Here is a 15,871-nt window from a genome sequence, read left to right as displayed (position 1 = left end):
GACCACGTTCATGCACCTCGGTTGGTGAGAAGATTCCACCGGAATTTCCCAGACAAACCAGGACCAAGGGGAAGAATGACTTTAGGAGGGGTCTTGGGGGGGGGGGTGCTGTCATGATGCCTACCCCCGGGCATCCAGACCAAGTCCAGCAACCCCGGAAGCAGGCATCATGTTACCCAGAGAAAACCCAGCAACCCTTGTTAGGGGTTATATGGGTACAGTCCTGGCGTCTATGGCACCAGGCTCATATGGGGGAACAGTCCTGGCACCATAGGCGCCAGGCTCATATGTTAAAACTTACCTGATGCAGACCATGCTGCAAGAGATCCAAGCCCATGTGAGGCTTGGAAGGGACTACTTTACCTAGGGACTATTTTGTTACTCGGGTGTGGTTGTGGAGGAATACTTACCTGGGACTACTTTGGGGGCTATTTAAACAACGCCCGAAGGGCAGCACACGCTTCGTGTTATTCTGCATCCAGCAGCGTAACGCTCACTGTGCCTGCAGTCAGCATCCATCCTCTTTTGACTTTGCACTGTGACTCAACCCTTGTTTCCCTGGTTTCTTTGACAATTTCTCTTCTCGTCGAGTACTCAAAGACTCTTGAGAAGTCTTGGGCTTATGACCCGGGCTCGAGGTCGCGCAGGGTTTTGCCTCGGCCTTATGCTTGTCATTGACCGTAGCATAGCCACTTTTCTTATCTTTCAAGCAGGTTGAGAACTGTTCCTAAAAGATTTTAATCATCTTCTTCCTAAAGAGTTCCCACTCATCTTTGGAGGAGGATTTAGTTGGGCAGACCATGCTTGTTTCATCTGAGGAAAAAGAAGAGGAAGAAGAATGTGTTCTATGCCTTCTCTTCGCTTTCTTTGATGGCGATGAGGAGTGTCTGCTTGACTTGTGGCATGACCCAAATTTTGAAGGAGTGGGCAGGGATTTGGGGACATTCCTCTCCACTGATAGTTTAGCTTTGCACTCTTTTAAGGCCTTACCTGTCATCGACTGACAGGATCGACAGTCGATGGTTACATGCTCGACGTCCAGGCACCAGATGCATTTCTTATGCGGATCTGTGATGGACATTTTGGCACTGCATCTTTGGAGTATTTCGGAGCTGAAGAAAAGGTCATTTCCGAAACCTTTTTTCGAAGAAAACTGAAGCGTGCTGTAATTCTTGAAGCAATCGCATTCACAGAAAAACTGAACTGAAGCCAATGGGCTTATGGGGTATGGTATGGGGTATGGTATATGTACTCGACCATGACGTCAGCCGAGATAGAAGCCCTTGGGGGACATAGAGATGACCGTCTTTCCACACAGCACCCTGTGCCGAGAGATTATTTTTTCCCAAGCAGCTGAAGCTGGAAACATAGGGCCTCATTACACGGATGGCGGTAAGGATTTACCGGTACCGGTAAAATACCGGTACCGGTAAATCCTTACTGCCTTACTACGAGGTCCCTTTGCGGGTTGGGGGATTTAACGCCTGCTTTTTGCAGGCGTTAAAAACCAACCCTCAAAGGGACCCAGGGAGCTAATTACGGTACCGCAATTTGCGGTACCGTAATTAGCGCCTTCCCCATTCCCATTATGCCCTATGGGGCAAAAATGGGAATGGGGAAGGGCAATGGTGGAAGGGGGAATTACCGCCCGCCAACCTTGGAATGGGGCGGTAATTCCCATTTCAGCCAAGGCGGTGCTGGTATTTTACCGGCATGAACCATGGCGCTAATAGCGCCATGGTTCTCCGCCATCCGTGTAATGAGGCCCATAGATATCATAAAATGAGGAATACATAGGAGGACACACTCCATTCGAAGTATAGTTTACAAATTATATCTGTTTTAGAGTTTAGTCATATGTTTACCCACATAAAAAATAGCCCTATTTGCAATGGTTTTTACATTTAAGTCATGTTGCCCTACAAGGGATTCCAATGAACTGGAGGCTAATAAAATGGGACTTGGTCGACTATGAGACTGCCCACCACCCCAGTTCTGTATGGACATTTATAGACATTCTACACTTGGAGTGAATCATCTCATTCAAAGCTCCTGATGTGAGGCAGATCTCAAGGGCCTCTGACAACAATGTGAAGGAAACATGTTCCTACTTTACCAAGTGGTGTTTTAGATACCTTTGTAAGCCAAACAACAGTTAATTTCATAGGCACTGTAAAATTACCAAACATTTCTTTAGTCATTTGGAAATAGTTTATTTGACCACAAAAAAAACGGTTTGAGATACACTGTTGTATCCTATTTCTGATGTTCATAATGTATGCAGCACTCTACTCATTCTGAAATTTTAAGGGGTTTTGTGAAGATACTTTATGTGAGAAACATATCAAAGACAAGTTCCAAGATGGCTCAGCTCGCCAGAGGCATGTGTGTTGAACCTGCAGTCACAGGTTTGAAACTTACAGAGGTTGATACATTGAGTAGTGTACATTTGGATACAAGTATAAGCTTATAGTGCAGTGTTTAGAAGAGGGAGGAATCTGGCACAAAGAGCCATATAAAAGGTGGTGATAATTTGCTTGACTGTTAATCAATACATTCTGTAGAGGGTAATGTCTCCAATCAACACTCTGCAGCCATCACTTATGAATATCCTTGATTTGGTTCCATATGATTACAATGAAAACAGGATTAACTAACTAAAACGGTTTCCACAACCCTAAAATAACGGAAAATACTGATTTCTTTTTATGTTTTTATTTGGGGGGTCACCCCTCCAAGCCCCCCATTTCCCTAGGTCCATAACCCCATCCCAACCCCCTCCTGAACCGTTGTATTCCTTCATTAGGGGGTAGTTTGGAATGGCTTGTTTCTCTTCTCACATAAAATACACTTCTGAGAATCTAGAGCCAATCACTGTGGAGATGTCCTCCCAGATAGGGTAGCATGCCTCGTGGGATGCTTTTCTCTGGTTTGTTGGCATCTCATGAGCTTCTGCATGCCTGCATCGTGATGCCTCTACATAGACAAGGTTCACAAACGTAAGCCAGAATGTCTCGACTGACTGGTAGAAGATCCTTTATCATGGTTACATATTGTCATGATGCCTACCTCCAAGGAGCCAGGTCCAACCCAGCAACCCCAGAGGCAGGCATCATTTCCCCCAGGGAAGTGCCAGCGGGCCCAAGCTGGGGCCCTTTGGACACTGTCCTGGCGCCTTAGGCGCCAGGCTCATAAAGCTAGACATGTGTTCAAGTGTTTTAAGGTGCACTTACCTGATGCAGACCATGCTGCTACATTCAGGCCCTCTTGAGACCTGAATGGAACTACTTTACCTGTGGAACTACTTTCCCCTGGGTGTGGTCGGGGAAGGATACATACCTGATCGGTGGAAGGATACATACCTGGAACTTCTTCCAAAGCTATTTAAACCACGCCCGATCAGCAACTCACGCTTCGCGTTGTTCTGCTCCTCGCAGCTGGACGCTCACCGTGTCAGCTCCTGCATCTGAACTTCAGCCACGCCTGTCAGCAACCTGGGTCACCTGCTAAGAGAGAATTGGAGAGAAAGAAGACCTTACCTGCTAAAGCTGCATCACGGAGACTTCACACCGACGCTCCTGAAAGGGAAGACATCATTTTAAAAGCATTTCGTTTCGATCGCTGCAGCGCTGCATTTCACTCACCTTTCCTGGGCACCTCCATCTTCAGCAGCAATCATCCGGATCCGCAGCCACTTCCCAGAGCCTAGAGAGAAAAAGACAAGAACACAAGGTGAGAGAAGGAAGGGAATAGGAAAAGCTCAGTTTCCTTCTAAGACTTACCTGTTGGGTCATTCCCATTTCATTTCGGGTCCTGCCGCTTCCTGGCATTCCGGACTCCGGCCCCTATGGGGAAAAAAGACAAAGACATTGAATGAGTGAATGCAAAGACATTACCCGAACGCTCATCCAGAACTTACCTGTCATTTACTGGAACTGCACGTTTCACTTCGGGTCGGCGCCAATTCTCCGGCATTCCGAACCCCGGCCCCTAAGGGGAAAAAGACATAAGCGTTAGCGCTTGCAGCAATAAGACAATGGCCCTCATTCCGACTCAGGCGTTAAGGGGTTTACGGCGCCGTAAACAGCACCGACCCTTAACGCCTGATTACAAGGTTCCCTTTGCGGGATGGCTTTTAACGGCTGCTTTTTGCAGCCGTTAAAAGCCATGCCGCAAAGGGACCTTGGCGATAATTACAGCATCGTAATAATCGCCTTTCCCCATTCCCATTATGCCCTATGGGGCAAAAATGGGAATGGGGAAGGGGCCATTGGTGTATGGGGAATTACCGCCCCACTTACCTTGGAATGGGGCGGTAATTCCGCCATCCACCATGGCGGAATTGCAACCTTAGCGGCATGGACCATGGTGCTAATAGCACCATGGTCCTCCGCCAAGGTTGTAATGAGGGCCAATGAACATTATTATTAAGCTTGAACTTTTGAACTTGCTACAGAACTCTTACAGCGCCTTACCTGAATAGTCAAGCTTATTTGAACTCCCATCAAACCTCAATCCAGTGAAGTAACTGGGTTTCAACGCGCCCCTGCATCAGAAGCAGGATGGAGAACTCATCCTTCCAGACCCTAAGGTGAGACTTCACGGGGAATCGAGGAAGGGTATCGTGGAGGGTTGGAAGGGAGTGGGAGTCTTGAGCATTATTCCGTCAGTAGGTAATGCTCCCTTTTCACGCACAGGGGAATATTCCTGCGAGCCAGTGAGTCCATCTTCAGAGTCCTGCGCTTCACCATAGAAGAAGCATCAGCACTCGAAGCCAGACCTGCGCCTCCGTGGGAATCAGGTGAGCGTGACAGAATGCGAAGCCTACCCACAATATCCCACCCGGGCGCTATGGAGACTTCCGAGACAGATCAGCTGGCCCAGCTTTTGGGGGAATTACGGGCAGAAGTGCACTCAGCCAGCCAGGAGACTAACGCTCTCAAAAGAGAACTGATCCTATCCAAGGAAAGAACAGATGACCTGGTCGAAAGGTTATTGCAGGCCCAGGCAGGGCACACTCCTTTACCTAATTCCGGAGATACTTCCACATCAATGGGTTTGAATAACCCCGTACAAATCAATCTACCTGGACACATGCCTTTGGCCCCGCCTGAACGTTTTGCGGGGGATCCCAAGAAATATGCCGTCTTTATGAACCAATGTCGTTTACACTTTCTATGCAGACCCGGGGCCTTCCCTAACGACCAGACCAAGGTAGCCTTTATACTATCTTACCTCAGTGGCAGTGCTGCCGATTGGTCTATTCCATTGGTAAATCAGGATGATCCCATTCTCCAGAATTTTCAGGGTTTCCAGGCAAGCATGGAAAGATTGTTTGCTCGACACTCTCAAGGACAGGCCCTTGATAACGAACTGCTATCCTTACGACAAGGTAATCAGGAACTTCTGTACTACGTTGCCACCTTTAATAGACTGGTTGTGGAAACTGGATGGCCAGAAAACAAAAGGATCACATTGTTTCATCGAGGCCTGCGCGGAGAGCTTAAGGATGTTCTAGCTCAGATAGTAGATCCACCCCAGGTCTGCGCAGACTACATAGACTTGGTGGTTCAACTTGATCACAGACTTCAAAATAGAAAAGCAGATCGGTTCAAGTACGAAACCCGAGTACCGATCAAAACCCACGCTAACTCCAAGAGTACCGAGGTATCCGAACCTATGCAAATCGGCGGTGTTAAAGGACCATTAACACAGAAGGAACGAGAGAGAAGGCGGCAAATGCAACTTTGCCTGTATTGCGAGACTTCCGGTCACTTTCTTCGAAATTGTCCGGTTAAACCACCTAAGAAGGTGGTTGGAGCCACTGATAACGATTTATTGACACCTGATTCGGGAAACGACCTAGCCCGACAAGCGTAGGGGTCCGCTTGCCGACCTTGAAAACAAACTCTTTGACCTTGCATTTTGTCATGCCAATGGTGCTCGTGGACCCAAAACAGCCTCAGCTGTTGCATGCTATAAAAGCATACATCGACAGTGGAGCTATTGGAAATTACATAGACCGTGAATTGGCTTCCAGGATTAAGCTCCCTCTCCGCCCGAAAGTAACCCAAGATGTCATTACTACAGTAGATGGAACCGAAATAGCCTCAGGGCCTGTAACGCATTCCACTGTTGACATGACACTGGTGGGTCAGGATGGACATCGGGAAGCAATCGTGTTTGATGTGATCAAGGCCCCACAATTTCAAGTAATTCTTGGAATTCCTTGGTTAGAAACACATAATCCCAGAAGTGACTGGCGAGCAAAGAAGATAAGTTTTCCTGATTGTGAACCAACTTGTTAACCAAGAAATCCAGTTATGGGTCTAGCCTCAGCAACTTCCACCCCTGTACAACTACTGTCAGAATACCAAGAATTCCAAGATGTTTTTCAGAAGGAACAGGCTAACACGTTACCTCCCCATCGGTCTTATGATTGCCAAATCGATCTGGTACCCAACGCTCAACTACCTTGTAGTAGGATTTATGCTCTTACGGAACCTGAGAACCTACATTTGCGTCAGTATTTAGATCAGTACCTAGCCAATGGTTTTATTCGCCCGTCCAAGTCCCCTGTCTCCTCAGCTCTGTTCTTCGTGCCGAAAAAAGAGGGTGACCTTAGAACATGTATAGACTATCGCGCCCTAAATCAAATAATGATTAAGAATCGTTATCCTCTGCCCCTGATCCCTGAGCTTATCGACCAGGTGAAAGACGCTTGTGTGTACACCAAGTTAGATCTCCGAGGAGCTTATCACCTGGTGCGTATAAAAGAAGGCGACGAATGGAAGACTGCATTCCGCACCAAATTTGGGCTCTTCGAATATCAGGTGATGCCCTTCGGTTTGTGCAATGCACCTGCCGCCTTTCAGTACTTTATGAATGATGTTCTTCGGGAACTTATCGACGTCTGTGTCATTGTTTGTATTGACGACATCCTGGTGTACTCCTCTTCAGAATCCGATCACAGAAAACATGTTAGGGAAGTTCTTGAGAAATTGCGCCAGCACAGACTATTTGCAAAGCTCGAAAAATGCATTTTTCATAACACAGAAGTGGAGTTTCTCGGATTCATCCTGACACCTCAAGGAGTCTGAATGGACTCGCGAAAGTTGGACGCCATCCTCAAATGGCCATCTCCTAGCTCGGTGAAGCGAGTTCAGAGCATGCTCGGCTTCGCCAATTTCTATCGAAGATTCATCCCGGAATTTTCCCGAACAGTCCAACCCATCACAGCTCTCCTAAAGAAAAACAAACTCTTTGAATGGACTCTTGAGGCCGAACAAGCCTTTCAGGACCTGAAAACCAAATTCACCTCTGCACCTATATTGAAGCACCCGCACCCAGATCTCCCTTACATTGTGGAAACCGACGCATCAAGTTCGGCCATGGGAACTGTCCTGTCGCAAAGAGACCCAGAAACTAACCAACTACACCCTGTGGCCTTTTGGTCCATGAAATGTTCTCCTCCTGAAATCAACTACGCAATTACCGACAAAGAGTTACTGGCTATTAAATCTGCTTTCAAGGCTTGGCGTCACTACCTTCTCGGGGCAAGACACACCATCACCGTAATTACGGACCACAGAAATTTACAGTATTTAAAGACGGCCAAGGCTCAATCTTCACGACAACTCCGATGGGCTCTATTCTTTGCGGAATTTGATTTTGTAATTACCTATCGCCCTGGCTGCAAGAATGGTAAAGCGGACGCCTTATCCCGGATTGGCATGGAAGAACCCAATTTGAGTTTAGAACCTGTGCCAATCATACCTGAACAAAGAATCTTAGGCCTAACTTCATTGCAAACTATTGAGGACATCCAAACGCAAGTAAAACAACTTCTAGACTCTTCAGCCTTACTGGAATGGAGTCAAAAGGGTCCTCATTTCACTGTTAAGGATGACTTACCCTACTTCCAGGAGCGGTTGTTTCTGCCTAGTAAAGAATTGCAAGAACTTGTTATTGCCCATCATCATGAATCATTAAAACGGAGGAAAAAATCAAACGCCACTTCTGGTGGCCTTCTTGGAGAAAAGACATAAAGTCTTTTGTATTGTCTTGCGGAATTTGCACCCAAAACAAGGGTCAAAAGAAAAGGCCAGCCGGCCTACTTCAACCCTTGGATATTCTACCGGCACCATGGCACACCTTGTCAATGGACTTTATAACTGACCTGCCTCCTTGTGATGGTTACAACACTATCCTTGTAGTTGTGGATCTATTCTCCAAAATGGCCCACTTTATCCCTTTAAAAGGTTTGCCTTCAGCTTCCACCTTGGCCAAGGAATTTCTGGAGAATATAGTTTGCATACATGGTTTCCCTTCCATATTAGTCTCGGATCGTGGAAGTCAATTTATCTCCCATTTTTGGAAGAAGTGTTGCCAACTAGCACAAATAGATGTGCGGCTATCCACCAGCCACCACCCCCAGACCGACGGACAAACCGAGAGAACCAATCAGACTCTCGAGCAATATCTTTGGTACATTTTACACCAATCCGAGTTAAATTGGAAAGACATCCTTTGGATCGCAGAATATGCATACAACAATTCAGTGCATTCTGGAATCGGACAAACTCCTTTTTATACTTTCTATGGTCACCATCCTCAGACCTCTGATCTAGATCCACCTCTGACCCTGGAAATGCCCGCAGTAAATAATCTGCATTCCACAATAACCCGAGCCTTCAAAGAAGCTGCAACTCATTTACAGCAAGCCAAGAAAAAGTATAAAGAAAACGCTGATTTGCACCGAAGTAAAACTCCTCCTTACCAAGTAGGAGATCAGGTATGGCTAGCAACGAAACATTTACCCCTCAAGGGCCCGCGAACCTTCAATCCCAGATTCATAGGACCTTATCCCATCAAGGCTATAATCAATCCCGTAGCCTTTAAACTGGATTTACCGTCTAACATGCGTATTCATCCAGTTTTTCATGCATCACTTTTGAAGCCAGTACAACCAGGGACCCGACTGTCCAAGCCTCCAGACCCAGTTCAAATTGAAGGGGAATTAGAATTCGAAGTTAAAGACATTTTAGACTCCAAGGTGTTAAAGTCCAAACTCTTCTATCTTGTTCACTGGAAGGGATATGGACCTCAGGAGAGATCGTGGGAGCCTAGTAACCATGTTCACGCACCTCGATTAATACAAAGGTTCCACCGGAGATTTCCGAACAAACCAAAACCCCCGGAGGGAACAACCTTGGGAGGGGCCTTGAGGGGGGGTACTGTCATGATGCCTACCTCCAAGGAGCCAGGTCCGACCCAGCAACCCCAGAGGCAGGCATCATTTCCCCCAGGGAAGTGCCAGCGGGCCCGAGCTGGGGCCCTTTGGACACAGTCCTGGCGCCTTAGGCGCCAGGCTCATGTTGGACCCCTGTCCTGGCGCCTTAGGCGCTAGGCTCATAAAGCTAGACATGTGTTCAAGTGTTTTAAGGTGCACTTACCTGATGCAGACCATGCTGCTACATTCAGGCCCTCTTGAGGCCTGAATGGAACTACTTTATCTGTGGAACTACTTTCCCCTGGGTGTGGTCGGGGAAGGATACATACCTGATCGGTGGAAGGATACATACCTGGAACTTCTTCCAAAGCTATTTAAACCACGCCCGATCAGCAACTCACGCTTCGCGTTGTTCTGCTCCTCGCAGCTGGACGCTCACCGTGTCAGCTCCTGCATCTGGACTTCAGCCACGCCTGTCAGCACCCTGGGTCACCTGCTAAGAGAGAATTGGAGAGAAAGAAGACCTTACCTGCTAAAGCTGCATCACGGAGACTTCACACCGACGATCCTGAAAGGGAAGACATCATTTTAAAAGCATTTCGTTTCGATCGCTGCAGCGCTGCATTTCACTCACCTTTCCTGGGCACCTCCATCTTCAGCAGCGATCATCCGGATCCGCAGCCACTTCCCAGAGCCTAGAGAGAAAAAGACAAGAACACAAGGTGAGAGAAGGAAGGGAATAGGAAAAGCTCAGTTTCCTTCTAAGACTTACTTGTTGGGTCATTTCCATTGCATTTCGGGTCCTGCCGCTTCCTGGCATTCCGGACCCCGGCCCCTATGGGGAAAAAAGACAAAGACATTGAATGAGCGAATGCAAAGACATTACCCAAACGCTCATCCAGAACTTACCTGTCATTTACTGGAACTGCACGTTTCACTTCGGGTCGGCGCCATATCTCTGGCATTCCGAACCCCGGCCCCTAAGGGGAAAAAGACATAAGCGTTAGCGCTTACAGCAATAAGACAATGAACATTATTTTTAAGCTTGAACTTTTGAACTTGCTACAGAACTCTTACAGCGCCTTACCTGAATAGTCAAGCTTATTTGAACTCCCATCAAACCTCAATCCAGTGAAGTAACTGGGTTTCAACGCGCCCCTGCATCAGAAGCAGGTTGGAGAATTCATCCTTCCAGACCCTAAGGTGAGACTTCACGGGGAATCGAGGAAGGGTATCGTGGAGGGTTGGAAGGGAGTGGGAGGCTTGAGCATTATTCCGTCAGTAGGTAATGCTCCCTTTTCACGCACAGGGGAATATTCCTGCGAGCCAGTGAGTCCATCTTCAGAGTCCTGCGCTTCACCATAGAAGAAGCATCAGCACTCGAAGCCAGACCTGCGCCTCCGTGGGAATCAGGTGAGCGTGACACATATTCATTGAGACAACTGAACACTTTGTTTACAAACAGCTCGCTAGAAGTGGTCGTAAAACTATTATACTAAGTTAAGTTTCCTGATTTACAAGTTGTTGGTTTTCTATTTTTTGTAATGGATTCTTAAAGGAACATCCAAAAATCTTTCTCAATGCACAGAAGAGATAAAACAGCACTCATGTAGGCATTGTGATAATCAATCAAGAGGAATAATTGCTCACTAGGAAAAGTCTTGAAACTGAACTATCCCACTTCCAATGCCCCAAGCCCCACACCTCCCTACACCCCCACCCCATACACACATATATTTGTATCCATCTCTAGATGATAAGGTGATAGCCTGGAGTCATAGAAAATCCGAAAATGCTATTGCTATTTTTTATTTTTTTATTTGTGTTTATCAAATTTTCTTTGATTTTCCAAAGGTGGTGAAAACGAGGATCTTCATTTCTGAGTTTCATAATTTTGTCACTCGATGGTTAAGTCAGTTCATCCTTCAGGTGTTGCTGTTGGTTGTTCATCTGCTAGCCTTGCTGGTTGGGTTTCTGTTTTGAGACATTCTGCCAAGGCTGCTTCGAGAATCTTGACTGCCGCGAATATCCAACTGGTTTTGTTCCCGCTTATGAGTCGGTTCCACCAGGTTTCTTCTTCTCGTAATTCAAAAGACTTCAGGAGCAGAGTTAGGTAGGCTTTTTCCAGGGCGGAAGTTTTCGGACATTTTATTAGAAGGTGGCACACTGTTTCGATTTGTGTGGGCTCTTTGCACATTCTACAGGTGTTAGAGTTAGATTGACCTCTTATTGCTCTTATTTCATTTGTTGGAAGGAGGTTTAGTCTAGCCCTTATGAAAGTTGCCTATTGCTAATAACTTTTGACTTGCAGGATGGATAGGGCTGATATTTTCCAAATAAACGGTTTGTGAAGCCCCTCCCACCCCCAGACTGGACATTTGGCGAAAGATTTGATGAAAAATGAAAAGGTTATTAAGAAAGCAAAACAATGTTTTTTGCAGCCTAGTCCCATTCATTTTCTCATAGAGAAGAAGTCCAAATTTGGTAAAGCCGGAGTACAAAAACTGCTGGGTGGATTTGGACCAAAACATCTGCGCATGAAGATTTGACTTAATACAGATATAGATATATAGACAAAGATATACATAGGTATATATGTACATATATATGGGCATTTGGTCGACTCAACCAAATTGAGGTGACACAATTGTTGACTTCCAAGAGGAAGTATGTGAAACAAGGGCATACTGCATTAATACAATTAGAACCACGGCAAATATCACAAATCAGTGGAGATTAAAGAAGTTAAGTGAAGAAATGCATGACAAATAGAAAAGATATGCAAGGGCATGGAGCCTTGGTCCACTGGACTGAATCTTTTTTTACATTCCATTTCATAGTTTGGTGTGGGAGTCAGCCAGTGGTGCAGATATTTAAATTCGAAGGTGGGAATAATAATTTGGAATAAGAAATTGGGAATATGAAGCAATTCGATTTTTGGAATATATGCAAATTGTTAAGCAGTAAAAAGCAAGGACACAGAGACAGCCTGTTTCTTATATTACAATAAAAAAATCATTTTACCACTGTACCCAATCACCGTGATTACTTAACTAACACCACCGCTCATACCTGCTTTGTATTGTCCATGTACAAGGGACACTCATAAATCTCAATTCCTTCCTCGTTAGATTTTACATCCATTTGGTGTGCTGGCGTAATAGTGACAAATGGCAGAGGGAAAAGTTCTTTCCTGCAAGAAATTCAATGTACTTTTTTTTAAATAATGCATTTGGTGATGTTCAATATTCATTGCACACAAAGCCTAAACTCAGATATGCAAGTCAAATCGTGAGGCTTAAGAACCAGACAACTGGAATTACTGTCAAACACGTAATGAGGACATTGTAGGTGCAGCGTTCCTGTAGGTACTGGCAGGGTTGTATGAGTGTATGCTACTTGCATTCAAGAATAGAATAATTATTCCCTTCAGCTTATTATATGTGGAATAGTGCTTGATAGCTATCCAATCACTTGGCTTGTCACAAATGGCCTTGCTTCCTATAAAAAGACTTGCACATCAAGATATAGGAGACATTCATTAGTGGGAATGACAAAACAGATTGCAATTATTTCCTTTTTGTCATTGTCGTGCAAATGTATTTTGTTTCCTTTCCATATTAATTTGACCTTCAGGTCTTTTTTTTTCCATTTCATATTCATTATGGCCTTCATAACTTCCTTTCAGAGAAAAACAAAAAATAGAGGATGAGGAAAGGTGGGCCTCTCACATGTCTGCCGGTCAGGAATTAAGGGTGCCGTTAGCAATGTACCGGCACCTATTCCAGAACGGCAGACTACAACACTGCCTGCCGGGGCCTCGCAGCCTGACATGTCTGACCTGCCCGGCGCAGCGGCCCCAGTAGGCACAGTTGTCACAGAAGTGCCGGCACTGCTAGCAATGGTGCCGGTGCTTCCAAGTCCCAATTCCCGTGGAGTCCTATCGAACTCCACGGGAATGGGGACTAACATTTCCCACCGTCTGATTTTCCAGCGCCGCCTGGACTTGTCCCGGTCACACCAGGAAGTCGGGTGGTGAAAATGGTGTTACGGTGTTGGTGGCAACCTGCCGGTTGCACTTGCGCATTACTGCCAACTTCGTAATGAGGCCCTTAGTCTTAGAAAATTCTCACAATGGGCCTCATTATAACATTGCCGGTCTGGTAACAACAGTGCCGGTAGGCTTACCGGCAAAGTACAAATTTGCGGCCAGGATGCTCTCCCACCCAGCAGGTGGGACCTGGCGGGTGGAATGGCACCCGCTGTCATGATGCCCGCTCCCGGGGAGCCGGTTCAAGCCCGGCGTCCCCGAAAGCGGAAATCCAGTCCCCAAGGAAGGACCCAGCAACCCCATATAGGGGCCCTTTGGACAGTGTCCTGGCGCCTATGGCGCCAGGCTCATAAAAGACATCAGTCCTGGCGCCATAGGCGCCAGGCTCATTATGGGAATGCTTGGGTGCACTTACCTGATGCAGACCATGCTGCAGGATCCCGGCCTCCTTGAGGCCTGAAAGGAACTACTTTACCTGTGGGACTAATTTACCATCCGGGCGTGGTCGGGGAAGGATACATACCTGATTGAAGGAAGGATACATACCTGGAACTTCTTCCAAGGCTATTTAAACCCCACCCGAACAGCCACACGTGCTTCGCATTGTTCTGCATCTAGCAGCTGGACGCTCACCGTGTCTGCTCCTGCATCCTGACTTCTGCCGCGCCTGCCAGCATCCTGGATCACCTGCAAAGGAAGAGAAGAAGAGAACAGAAGAAGGAAAAGTCCTTACCTGCTAAATCCGCATCCCGGAGACATCTCGCCGACAATCCTGAAAAGGAAGACTTTAATTTAAAAGCTCATCGCGTCGATCGCTGCAGCGCCGCATTCCACTCACCTTTACAGGGCGCCTCCATGTTCAGCAGCGATCATCCGGATTCGCAGTCACGCCCCAGCGCCTAGGGAGAAAAACACCAGAACAAAAGGTGAGAGAGAGAAGGGAATAAGGAAAGCTAAATCTCCATGTTAAGACTTACCTGTTGATTCATTCCCTCTTCATTTCGGGTCCGGGCCGCATCCTGGCATTTCCAGACCCCGTCCCCTAAGGGGAAAAAGAGACATCAACGTTAATGAGGGAATGAAAAGACATTACCAAAAAAACGCTCATTAAAGACTTACCTGATTTCTACAAGGATTTCACCTCTCATCTCGGGTCGGTGCCTGTTCCCCGGCATTCCGTACCCCGGCCCCTATGGGGAAAAAGACACTAGCATTAGTACATTAATGCATGGACACAAGGGGAACCTCTTATCAAAAAACTTACCTGGAAGCCAAGCAAGTTTGGTTCTCACCAATCTGAAAATCCAGTGAAGTAACTGGATAGCAGCGCGCCCCTGCATCAGAAGCAGGATGGAGAGCTCGTCCTTCCAGACCCTAAGGTGAGACGCTACAAGAAATCACAGAAGGGTTTCAAGGAGGGTGAGAGGGGAAAGTGGGAGGCCGATTGCATTACCCCGCAGACAGTTAATCCCCTATTTTCGCTTACAGAAGGATACTTCTGCGAGCCAGACAAGCCAGATTTGGGGGCCCGGTCCAGTCCGTCTTCCGAACCCTGCGCATCACCTTAGAAGAGGTCACAGCAGCGCGAACCAGGCCAGCGCTCCGTGGGAGTCAAGTGAGCGTAACACCCACCCGCAGACTTTACCAGATGCACCGGCACTTTTGCACACAATGCCAGTGTATCCATCCTCCACATGCGCCAAATGGGACTCCAATGGGGAATGGGGAGTTACTTTTTTTGCCGGAAAAAAAGCATAACTCCGGCGGCAGCCTGACGTTTTTTACCGGCACGGCTACCGCTGGAGTTATAATGAGGCCCAATGTATCTGAGACACATGCACAGAATATAGTAGGCCTCATTATGAGTTTGCGGGTAAATTGTTGGTAAATCTGATGCATTACCCCCAAACCCGATTACTGGTACTGCCACGTAGTGCTTTGGGTTTACCACGGGATTACAAGTGATGATAATTGCCCATTTTTGGCGTCCATATGACTCCATGGGAATTTTTTTCAGATTTACCACTGGACGATTTACTGCATGGTAAATCCACTGATTTTTGGAGTTAAAGTGCCAGATTTATCTCCACAAAGCTACCCTGCTTTGTGTGTTTTTCCTCCCTCCCACTGTTAAGGTTTTGTCTTCTCTCCTTCTTGTGTCATGAAAGGCATAAATTGACTTGATAAATGTTCTGCTCATCCTTTTCACGCAGGGGAATGATGCCAGGTGAGTCACCTTATCTTCTAAGTTTTTCATTCTTTGGGTAGGTTAGATGACTATTTGAAGGTCTTGGTCTTTCTGGGAACATTTTTATATTTAGTATGTTTTCATGTTGTGTTCTTGCCTGTACAACTGAACCGTGGAGCTGTTGGGTTTGGGGAATCCATATAAATTGGTCCTGTCTCTACCTTGTGACGCTTATACGGGCAATACACAATGCTTTTATGATAATCAGGTGGCTGTTACCAGCATTATTTTCCGGTGCTGCTGTGACCTATCGGTGCCCTAGGATACTAGGACCTCCCATCAAACGCAAACTGCTCTTTGTAACTGTTGTTTCACTGACCCGATATCGGAATTAGCCTAA

General features: G+C 46.6%; 1 protein-coding gene across 1 annotated transcript in view; it reads right to left on the bottom strand.

Moving 5' to 3' along the window:
* Positions 1-15,871, bottom strand: part of LOC138487325 (uncharacterized) — a 2,513,852-nt gene that overhangs the window by 94,482 nt on the left and 2,403,499 nt on the right. The window contains exon 98 of the mRNA XM_069613924.1: positions 12,305-12,425. Coding sequence (XP_069470025.1) covers positions 12,305-12,425 — 121 coding nt within the window. The remainder of the gene's footprint in view (positions 1-12,304; positions 12,426-15,871) is intronic.

Source organism: Ambystoma mexicanum, chromosome 9 (assembly GCF_040938575.1).
Source record: "Ambystoma mexicanum isolate Mex_15411 chromosome 9, UKY_AmexF1_1, whole genome shotgun sequence".
NCBI classification, from domain to species: Eukaryota; Metazoa; Chordata; class Amphibia; order Caudata; family Ambystomatidae; genus Ambystoma; species Ambystoma mexicanum.
This window is presented reverse-complemented; position numbering and strand designations above follow the sequence as displayed.